Below are 11683 nucleotides of genomic sequence, written 5' to 3'. Positions count from 1 at the left end.
AAAATTTTCTTTGAGCAGGAACAAATGTAATTTATGTAGAGACACATCTATTGTGTCTAAGATTAAAAGTAGTTCCATCTATCCATATCATAATTGGTCTGATTATCTTGTTACAGTTCTAGTCTTCTCCGCAGATAAAGTTTTCTGTTAAATAATAAATGATTACTGGTATACATGACGTAATGAGAAGATTTTAATAACATCCAGTTACTAATCAATACCTTTTGAAGTTAAGTAATCATTAAAAACGAACTGAAAACTCGTTACAACACGAAATTATCAATATTGAACAACTGTAATAATGTTCCAATCTCAATCTCGTCAACTCGCTCAGTGAAAAGGAATCTCTTGAAAATTGGATACAGTCCGAAACAAGGGGCAGCATTGCGTTTCAAATTCTTAAAGAAAATCATGCCCCATTTTTTTTTTTTTTAGCAGTAATCAAATCATGCCGTAATTACAACAACGTGATGGTACAATCACTGATTGCCCATGTGAGATAGAAGGTGATTTTTATTGTTATGGCCAAATAACGTTATACTAATTTGCTATTGTACAGTCCATCGCCCTCTGTAGTTGAGATTTGGTAAGGTGGCTATTTATAGCACCGGGAAAAAGCAGAGAGAAATGGCGGATCGCATCATGTGTTGCTGGTGTTTTGACGCATTTGCATGAATTACAGCAGTCGAGTGAACTACACTAAGCGAAGTTTAGGTTGTTGGTTGTTGGGGTCTAATATTACGGTGAGCATAAATATGATTTCTTTGTTACGAACTGCTGACTTTTGCGACGTTTGTTTGAGGTCATTGCTTCGTATACATGTGACTCGTGTTTACCGATCACGCTAGTCTTTACGCTTTACGATCTACTGCGTGTAATTCCATGTATTTCTAAGATGTGTTGTGATATCTTTACCTTTTGTGAGGTAGTCGCTAACTGTGATGATAGTAATATTACTGTACAAAATGTACATGTATACTATGCATATCAATCGATTACGTGAAATGTATTGTTTACTTATGTGCTTTATTTCTCTGTATACCTTTCAGTCAATCGTTTCTCAGTGGTGGAAAGGAATAAAGTGTCAAGTTTATGTTCGGACATTTGTTTCTTATATTTTTGGAGAGCGCATTGACAACTCCCAATAATCCAACAAGGGACCGATCATTAGCCTTTTTGTTTGCGTCCTACATTCTATTGACGTAATAGGCAAGTTGTTGTCTTGAACATGGATCATCGATATACTGACCCAAATTTGAGTATGCGTAGTTTCATCAAAGAAACACTTGGTGCACAAGGGTCCGCCAGAAAGGGAAGTCACATGAGTAGTGATCATTCAGATGTCCGTCGCAGTACCCGGATAAAAATACCCACTGATAAGGGTTTTGAATATGCAATGGAAATTAATAGAAAGAAACTGAAGTCACTGTGCACGCAGCTGCATGCCATGACAGACCAAATACTGGGTCAAATGGAAACACCCACAGATGTAAACGTTGTGAGAAAAAAATATACAGCGTGGATGGAAGTATATGAAGAATTTCTGGATACCCATGATGCATATGTCAAATACCTGTCCGGCCAAGAGCAGTGGGAATTTCAGTCAAGTTGGTTTGAAAAGCATGAAAGGGCGTTTCAAGGCTTTAACCGTAAAGTGAGTGACTGGATTAGTAAACAAGATTCTCAATCAAGGAAGACACACGGAATAAGTCCAGAAGACAGCGTTTCCAGTGTTGGTACTTATACACGAAATAGATTAGGAAGATATCAAAGTAGTGTAGCCTCTTCTCGATCCAGTTCACTATCTGCTGCTAGATTGAAGGAAGAACAGCGTAAAGCAGAACTGTTGGCTAGGGTTGCTGCATTAGACCAGCGCAAGAAACTGGAGATTGAAAGAATTCAACAAGAGGAAGCAAAAATAGCTTTAAAGTTGCGAGAGGAAAAATTAGCCTTGGAAACAGAGATGGCCATCGCAGAGGCAAAGACCAAAGTTCTCGATAAATTTGAATTAAGTGGATATGATCAGCAGAGTAGAGACTATATACCATACAGACATCAAGTGATAAAACAAGAACAATATGATTCAAGATGTCAAGATAATGTTTGCATTGATGAACAGCCTGCCAAAGATTGGAAACATGATGAGTCACGACCGGTTGTGAAGGCACCAGCACTGGATAGAGGTGAGTTCATTTCATGTGACAGGCGTGTTGATGAGCGCAGCGCGAATTCTATGCATTATGCGCGGGGTGATAGTGTGCACAATAATTGCGGCCCTGGCTTTGCGGGCAGTGTGCATGACATGCGCCGCGTGGGTGGTCTTCGGAGTGATTCTGATTCCGGTTCCCTTGTCTCTAATCACAAATCATCTGATGAAGTCATTTTGGCAGTTGTGCGGGAATTAAAGAAACCCCAATCCGACATCAACAAATTTAGTGGTAACCCTATGCAATATAGAAAGTTTATGCGTCAGTTCACTTCCAGAGTTGTAGCTAACACAAGTAACGCAGAGGAGCTGATGAATTATTTAGAACTATACACAGTGGGAGAAGCAAATAAGATTGTAACTGGGTATGGTAATCTGAGTCCAGAACAGGGATATCCAGCTGCCCGCAGGGAACTGGAAGAAAGGTATGGTGATAATGAGGTGATTGCCAACTCATATGTGGAAGAAGCTTTACGCTGGCCAAGCATAAAGGCTCATGATGTGAAGGCATTGGATGCGTTTTCCATTTTTCTACAAGAATGCGAATATGCTGTTCAAAGTATTGATGCAGTGAAAATAATACAATTTCCCCAAAACATGGCAAGTCTAGTTAAGAAGTTACCATCCAGTCTGCAGGAGAAGTGGAGAGGTGTTGTGCAAGGCATTAAAGAAAGGGGTGATATTGTTGAGTTTGGAGTCCTTGTAAAGTTCATTAAGAAAGAAGCCAAAAAGGTAAATGACCCTATATATGGCAAAGATGCACTCAGGACTGACCATGAAGAGGGCAAAAACAAGGACGGCAACCAAAGACGACAACAATCTAGAGCATCTAAGGCAAGTTTTGCTACGGTTACAGATGCACAACAAAATACTCAGAAACAAGACCCAAAGGAAACTTCTTGTTATAAAGAGAATGAGAAGAGTGCTACTGATGTTCAGCAAGCAAGGAAGCCTCAAGACAAGCCATGTATATATTGTGATGGTACAAGTCATACTATGGAAGCCTGTCGCCTGTTGGCAGCACAATCACATGATGACAGAATCAGTTTCCTGAAGTCCAAGGGACTCTGCTTTGGATGTCTCAAAATAGGTCACCAGAAGAAGTACTGTCGGTTTAAAGAGACGTGTGTACATTGCAAAAGACTGCATCCCACACTTTTACATATTAAAGAAAAAGATAAATCTCAGAATGGTGATAGACGAAATGGTGGTAACTCAAAGGTTGAGCCTGGACCTGTGAGTGCCTGGGCAAGTATGGCTTCAAAGGAACAGTGTTATATGGGGGCCGGAGATGGTGAATGTACCATGACAATTGTTCCTGTGAAAATACGAGTTAAGCATAGTAGCCGGGCAATTGAAACTTACGCATTTCTCGACCCTGGGAGCAGCATCAATTTCTGTACTGAAAGTTTAGTAAGGAAACTTGGTTTGAGCGGAAGAAAAGTGAAGATTACACTTGACACTATGGGAGTACCACATGTCATGAACACCTATATTGTTCATGGTCTTGAAGTGTGTGATCTCCAATGTAAAAATGCTATTGATCTTCCAAAGTTCCAAAGGTTTACACAAAGGATAAGATGCCAGTGTCTCGACATTACATTCCAACCCAGGATGTATTTCTCATTGGTCCCATCTTCAGGGAGTTCATGTCCCCCAGATTAACGCTGATGTGGGTTTGTTGATTGGGAATGCGATACCAGATGCATACACGCCTCTGGAAATAGTCACCGGCCCACAAGGTAGTCCTCATGCCTCCAGAACTCGTCTTGGGTGGACTTTGTGGAATGTAGTTCGCGGTGAAGATAACAGAGAGCAAGGTAGCTACACAGTTAACAGAGCTGATATTATTGCTGTACAGGAATCAGAAGAGCTGAAGCAGTTGGACCTTATGGTAAGAAGCTCTATCAATTTTGATTTTCCTGAGCGTGCAGTTGACGACAAGAGGGAGCCCTCCCAGGAAGACAAGATGTTCACAATGAAAGTGAATGAATCCATCAGTCATGTTAATGGACATTATCAGATAAGTTTACCGTTTCGAGATGATGATGTGAAGCTGCCAAACAACAAAGAATATGCTACCAAACGACTTAAAGGTATTGAGAAGAAGTTGAGAAAGTATCCTGAATTCTACATGGATTACACAGCCTTCATGGAAAGTATTATTAGTAAAGGATATGCAGTGAAAGTTCATGAAGATAAACTTGGTAGAAGTGATGGTAAAGTTTGGTATGTTCCTCATCACGGTGTTTACCACCCACGAAAACCAGGGAAGATACGTGTTGTTTTTGACTGTGCAGCCAGGTTCCAGGGAACAGCATTGAATGATCATCTGTTACAAGGGCCAGATTTAACAAACAACTTACTTGGTGTGTTGCTACGCTTCAGACAAGAGCCCGTCGCTTTGATGGCTGACATTGAAGCAATGTTTCATCAGGTATGGATCCCAAAAGGTGACTGTGACTGTCTGCGGTTTTTGTGGTGGCCTAATGGTGACTTAGACAGACAACCGGAAGTATATGCCATGACAGTTCATTTGTTTGGGGCGGTATCTTCCCCCAGCTGTGCCAATACTGCACTTCAAAGAACCGCTGAAGACAACAAAAACTTCTTTGGTGCAGATGTCGTGAATACAGTCCTCAGAAACTTCTATGTTGATGACTGTTTAAAGTCTGTAGAATCTGAAACTAAGGCTATAAGTTTGGTACATGACCTGAGAGATCTGTGTCAACGAGGTGGGTTTAACCTAACAAAATGGATGAGTAACAATCGCGTTGTCTTAGAATCGATTCAGACTGAAGAGCGTTCTAAGGAAGTTAAGCAACTTAACCTCGACTATGATGATCTTCCTGTTGAGCGTGCTTTAGGGGTATTTTGGTTGGTTGAACCAGACATGCTTGGCTTCAAAATTATTGTGCAAGACCGACCAACCACTAGGAGGGGAATATTGTCCATCGTCAGTTCCATCTATGATCCTCTCGGCCTTGTGTCACCATTTATACTCCCAGCAAGAATACTTTTACAAAGCTTGTGGCAGCAAGGCAGTGGATGGGATAGGCCTATTGAAGGGGCTGGTCTTCAGGTGTGGCATAAATGGCTGTCTGGCTTGCCAAAATTGGAGTCATTCTCAGTTGCGAGGTGTTATAAACCTAAACATTTTGGCGAAGTACTTTCATGTCAAGTACATAATTTCAGTGATGCCAGTGAACAAGGATATGGGATGGTATCATATCTGCGTCTGGTCAATAAGAGAGGAGAAATTCATTGCTCCATACTTCTGGGAAAATCTAGGGTTGCACCCCTTAAAAAGGTGACGATACCCCGCATGGAACTGACTGCAGCAACGCTTTCAGTACGAATGAATGAGAAACTGAAGAGAGAGTTGGATTACAACATTGACAAGTCCTATTTTTGGACAGATAGCATGTCAGTGCTGAGATACATCACTAATGAGACTACACGCTTCCATACGTTTGTCTCTAACCGTGTGTCTACAATTCGTGAGGGATCAGAAGTGTCTCAGTGGAGGTACATAAATACGAAATTAAACCCAGCAGATGATGCTTCAAGGGGTTTGATAATAACTGACTTCATAAAATGCAAGAGATGGGTTACTGGTCCTGATTTTCTGTGGTCTCCAGAATCGGAATGGCCAGAGAATCAAGTAGTCTTAGAGAGGATTCATGATGAGGATCCTGAAGTGAAAAAGCTCTCAAATGTTGTTCTGATAGATGAGCAATCTAGCTTCATGAGTAGTCTCATTTCTCGTTTTTCAAGCTGGATGTCACTGAAGCGGACAGTTGGATGGATCTTAACTGGTAAGAGAAATTTACAACATTGGGCCAATCTGCGAAAACAAGTGCGAGAAAGTATCTCTGCAGATGTAGATCCTAAAAAACAAGAGCAGCTTGTTGATGACAAGATGAGAAAAATGAGGTCCAGAGTAAACCTCAAGTCTGCATCTCTTGATATCGACATACTACAGGAGGCAGAAAGATGCATTGTGACTTATGTACAAAGAAGTCACTTCCAAGATGAGTTGGATATACTTCTCAAAGGTCTTCATAATAAGACTAGAATGACTGTTAAGAAGGCAAGCCGTGTCTATAAACTTGATCCAATTCTGGAAGATGGTCTTATCAGAGTTGGTGGACGCCTGCATCGTGCAGCACTGTCAGATGATGAGAAGCATCCAATTATTATACCTAAGGATTCTCCTGTAGCAAATCTAATTTTGCAAGACGTACACAAAACTGTTGGGCACCTAGGAAGGAATTCGATGTTAGCTAAGCTAAGGCAACACTTTTGGATCCTTTGTGCAAATACAATCATTCGGCGAATTATCTCGAAATGTGTTATATGCCGCAGATATCGAGCCAAAGCTGGTGAGCAAAAGATGGCAAGTTTGCCTGTGGACCGTTTAACACTAGATGAACCCCCTTTCACACGTAGTGGTGTGGATTATTTTGGACCTATATTAGTTAAACGTGCTCGGAGTGTTATCAAGAGATACGGTGTTGTTTTCACGTGCTTGGCAACCAGAGCTATACACTTAGAAGTGGCTCATTCGCTTACTACTGACTCATGCATTAATGCATTGCGCAGATTCATGGCACGAAGAGGTCAGGTCAAGATTGTGCGGTCGGATAATGGAACAAATTTGGTTGGAGCCAATCATGAGTTACGTGATGAAATAAATAGGTGGAACCATAGTAGAATCTCTGGAACATTACAACAAAGCAATATTAGATGGGAGTTTAACCCTCCAGCTGGGTCCCATTTCGGTGGAGTGTGGGAGCGACAAGTCAGAACGGTGCGGAAGGTTCTCTTTGGATTGTTGAAAGAACAAGTCATTCACTTGGATGACGAGGGTCTTGCTACATTGTTCTGTGAAGTGGAAAACATTATAAATAGTCGGCCAATAACACAGCTTTCAGATGACCCGAATGACTTAGAACCACTTACGCCAAATCATTTGCTACTTCTTCAGTCCAATCAGAGTTTACCACCAGGAGTGTTCCAAAGTCATGATAATTATGTACGTCGTAGGTGGCGCCAGATCCAATATCTCGCAGACATGTTTTGGAAACGGTGGTTAAGAGAGTATCTACCAATGCTTCAAGAGCGCCAGAAGTGGTTAAAACCTCGGAGAAACCTGGCAGTAGATGATATAGTTCTGGTGGTAGACAACTCATCACCAAGGAACTCCTGGCCGATGGGAAGAGTTATTGAAGTTATGAGGGACCGCAATGACTTGGTCAGAGTAGCCAAAGTGAAAACAAGCTCAAATGTCCTTGAACGTCCTATTGACAAGTTGTGCATAATTTTGGAAGCTGATGTTGTCTGTGGTGGTACTTGACTTTCTGACTTTCCAGGATGACTGTTTCAGGATATCCGGTTTGGAGATCTGGGAGCCTGTGGGTCGGATTGCTGTGTGGGCTATCCTGGCTGTGTGTGTTTTGCGCGCTGTTTGTGTTGTTTGCGTTGTTTGCGTTGTGTGCACTATGTACCCGTTTTTGCTCGCAGCGTTCCTTTTTTGGCATCAACACATGTTACATGCGATGGACTCATCGTATTCATGTTGATTTATTTGTCCTTCTTTCTTATTTGTAATTGTTTCAAGTATTTACACAATTAGGAGGCCGGGATGTTATGGCCAAATAACGTTATACTAATTTGCTATTGTACAGTCCATCGCCCTCTGTAGTTGAGATTTGGTAAGGTGGCTATTTATAGCACCGGGAAAAAGCAGAGAGAAATGGCGGATCGCATCATGTGTTGCTGGTGTTTTGACGCATTTGCATGAATTACAGCAGTCGAGTGAACTACACTAAGCGAAGTTTAGGTTGTTGGTTGTTGGGGTCTAATATTACGGTGAGCATAAATATGATTTCTTTGTTACGAACTGCTGACTTTTGCGACGTTTGTTTGAGGTCATTGCTTCGTATACATGTGACTCGTGTTTACCGATCACGCTAGTCTTTACGCTTTACGATCTACTGCGTGTAAGATGTGTTGTGATATCTTTACCTTTTGTGAGGTAGTCGCTAACTGTGATGATAGTAATATTACTGTACAAAATGTACATGTATACTATGCATATCAATCGATTACGTGAAATGTATTGTTTACTTATGTGCTTTATTTCTCTGTATACCTTTCAGTCAATCGTTTCTCAGTGGTGGAAAGGAATAAAGTGTCAAGTTTATGTTCGGACATTTGTTTCTTATATTTTTGGAGAGCGCATTGACAACTCCCAATAATCCAACAAGGGACCGATCATTAGCCTTTTTGTTTGCGTCCTACATTTATAGTCTCTTGTTTTCATCAGAACCCGAGTTCTTAGAGTTTCATGACAACCGACATACATTACTTTATAATCTTCCTCGACTTGATGATGATTTAAAAGATAAGTGTGACATGGAACTCACATTTAAATAGCTTACTACATCAGTTAAATAATTGTTTTCAGGAAAATGTTATTAACATTGTTTGGCCCATCTTGGGTTCTATATGTAGACGAGCCGTTATGGAATGGAAATAATAATTTTTGAAGAATTTGTGTCCGGTCAGTCTACTGTGTCTGGTTCTAAGATATTGACCAAAGCTCTTTCCTTCAGACTGTATCAAGTAGCATAATATCCAGATTTATCATTGGATCAAGAAAACCCTTTTGATCGTACCGAAGACGATTACTTATTTAGTACTTTCCATGTGTTCCAGTTTGGTGGGAAATTCACTAAATATATTAACATGAACGTGCCACAATTTACATTGAACTGTCATCTGAACTGCGCACAATTTACATTGAACTGCCACCTGAACTGCGCACAATTTACATTGAACTGCCACCTGAACTGCACACAATTTACATTGAACAGCCACCTGAACTGCGCACAATTTACATTGAACTGCCAACTGAACTGCGCACAATTTACATTGAAATGCCACCTGAACTGCGCACAATTTACATTGAACTGCCAACTAAACTGCGCACAATTTACATTGAACTGCCACCTGAACTGCGCACAATTTACATTGAACTGCCAACTGAACTGCGCACAATTTACATTGAAATGCCACCTGAACTGCGCACAATTTACATTGAACAGCCACCTGAACTGCGCACAATTTACATTGAACTGTCAACTGAACTGCGCACAATTTACATTGAACTGCCACCTGAACTGCGCACAATTTACATTAAACTGCCACCTGAACTGCGCACAATTTACATTGAACTGCCACCTGAACTGCGCACAATTTACATTGAAATGCCAACTGAACTGCGCACAATTTACATTGAACAGCCACCTGAACTGTGCACAATTTACATTGAACTGCCACGTGAACTGCACACAATTTACATTGAACTGCCACCTGAACTGCGCACAATTTTCATTGAACTGCCACCTGAACTGCGCACAATTTACATTGAAATGCCACCTGAACTGCGCACAATTTACATTGAACTGCCACCTGAACTGCGCAAAGTTTACATTGAACTGCCACCTGAACTGCGCAAAGTTTACATTGAACTGCCACCTGAACTGCGCACAATTTACATTGAACTGCCAACTGAACTGCGCACAATTTACATTGAACTACCACCTGAACTGCGCACAATTTACATTGAAATGCCAACTGAACTGCGCACAATTTACATTAAACTGCCACCTGAACAGCGCACAATTTACATTGAACTACCACCTGAACTGCGCACAATTTACATTGAAATGCCAACTGAACTGCGCACAATTTACATTAAACTGCCACCTGAACAGCGCACAATTTACATTGAACTGCCACCTGAACTGCGCACAATTTACATTGAACTGCCAACTGAACTGCGCACAATTTACATTGAAATGCCACCTGTACTGCACACAATTTACATTGAACTGCCAACTGAACGGCGCATAATTTACATTGAACTGCCACCTGAACTGCACACAATTTACATTGAACTCTCACCTGAACTGCGCACAATTTACATTGAACTGCCAACTGAACTGTGCACAATTTACATTGAACTGCCACCTGAACTGCTCACAATGTACATTGAACTGCCACCTGAACTGCGCACAATTTACATTGAACTGCCACCTGAACTGCGCACAATTTATATTGAAATGCCACCTGAACTGTGCACAATTTACATTGAACTGCCAACTGAACTGTGCACAATTTACATTGAACTACCACCTGAACTGCGCACAATTTACATTGAACTGCCACCTGAACTTCGCACAATTTACATTGAACTGCCACCTGAACTGCGTACAATTTACATTGAACTGCCACCTGAACTGCGCACAATTTACATTGAACTGCCACCTGAACTGCGCACAATTTACATTAAACTGCCAACTGAACTGCGCACAATTTACATGGAAATGCCACCTGAACTGCGCACAATTTACATTGAACTGCCAACTGAACTGCGCACAATTTATATTGAACTGCCATCTGAACTGCGCAAAATTTACATTGAACTGCCAACTGAACTGCGCACAATTTACATTGAACTGCCACCTGAACTGCGCACAATTTACATTAAACTGCCACCTGAACTGCGCACAATTTACATTGAACTGCCAACTGAGCTGCGCACAATTTACATTGAACTGCCACCTGAACTGCGCACAATTTACATTAAACTGCCAACTGAACTGCGCACAATTTACATTGAACTGCCACCTGAACTGCGCACAATTTACATTGAAATGCCACCTGAATGGTGCAAATTTTACATTGAACTGCCAACTGAACTGCGCACAATTTACATTGAACTGCCAACTGAACTGCGCACAATTTACATTGAACTGCCACCTGAACTGCGCACAATTTACATTTAAACTGCCAACTGAACTGCGCACAATTTACATTGAAATGCCACCTGAACTGCGCACAATTTACATTGAACTGCCTCCTGAACTGCGCACAATTTACATTGAACTGCCACCTGAACTGCGCACAATTTACATTAAACTGCCAACTGAACTGCGCACAATTTACATTGAACTGCCACCTGAACTGCGCACAATTTACATTAAACTGCCAACTGAACTGCGCACAATTTACATTGAAATGCCACCTGAACTGCGCACAATTTACATTGAACTGCCAACTGAACTGCGCACAATTTACATTGAACTGCCAACTGAGCTGCGCACAATTTATATTGAACTGCCACCTGAACTGCGCACAATTTACATTGAAATGCCACCTGAATGGTGCAAATTTTACATTGAACTGCCAACTGAACTGCGCACAATTTACATTGAACTGCCACCTGAACTTCGCACAATTTACATTGAACTGCCACCTGAACTGCGTACAATTTACATTGAACTGCCACCTGAACTGCGCACAATTTACATTGAACTGCCACCTGAACTGCGCACAATTTACATTAAACTGCCAACTGAACTGCGCACAATTTACATGGAAATGCCACCTGAACTGCGCACAATT

The 11683-nt window shown here is 41.3% G+C and overlaps 2 protein-coding genes across 2 annotated transcripts; both read left to right on the top strand.

The window, feature by feature from the left end:
- Window positions 1-450: 450 nt before the first annotated feature.
- On the top strand, window positions 451-3871 carry LOC146748061 (uncharacterized). Its single transcript, XM_085496204.1, has 2 exons — window positions 451-743; window positions 1050-3871. The coding sequence occupies exon 2, from the start codon at window positions 1229-1231 to the stop codon at window positions 3869-3871; it is 2643 nt and encodes an 880-aa protein (XP_085352330.1). The 5' UTR covers window positions 451-743; window positions 1050-1228.
- On the top strand, window positions 3780-8422 carry LOC146748060 (uncharacterized). Its single transcript, XM_085508115.1, has 2 exons — window positions 3780-8080; window positions 8371-8422. Exon 1 carries the CDS (start codon window positions 4098-4100, stop codon window positions 7563-7565), a length of 3468 nt encoding a protein of 1155 aa, XP_085364241.1. The 5' UTR covers window positions 3780-4097; the 3' UTR covers window positions 7566-8080; window positions 8371-8422.
- The last annotated feature ends 3261 nt before the right edge of the window (window positions 8423-11683 follow it).

The sequence above is a fragment of the Saccoglossus kowalevskii genome, chromosome 2, assembly GCF_978046115.1.
Source record: "Saccoglossus kowalevskii chromosome 2, keSacKowa6.1, whole genome shotgun sequence".
Classification (NCBI taxonomy): Eukaryota; Metazoa; Hemichordata; class Enteropneusta; family Harrimaniidae; genus Saccoglossus; species Saccoglossus kowalevskii.
Note: the sequence above shows the minus strand (reverse complement) of the source record. Positions and strands in the feature narration are given on the sequence as shown.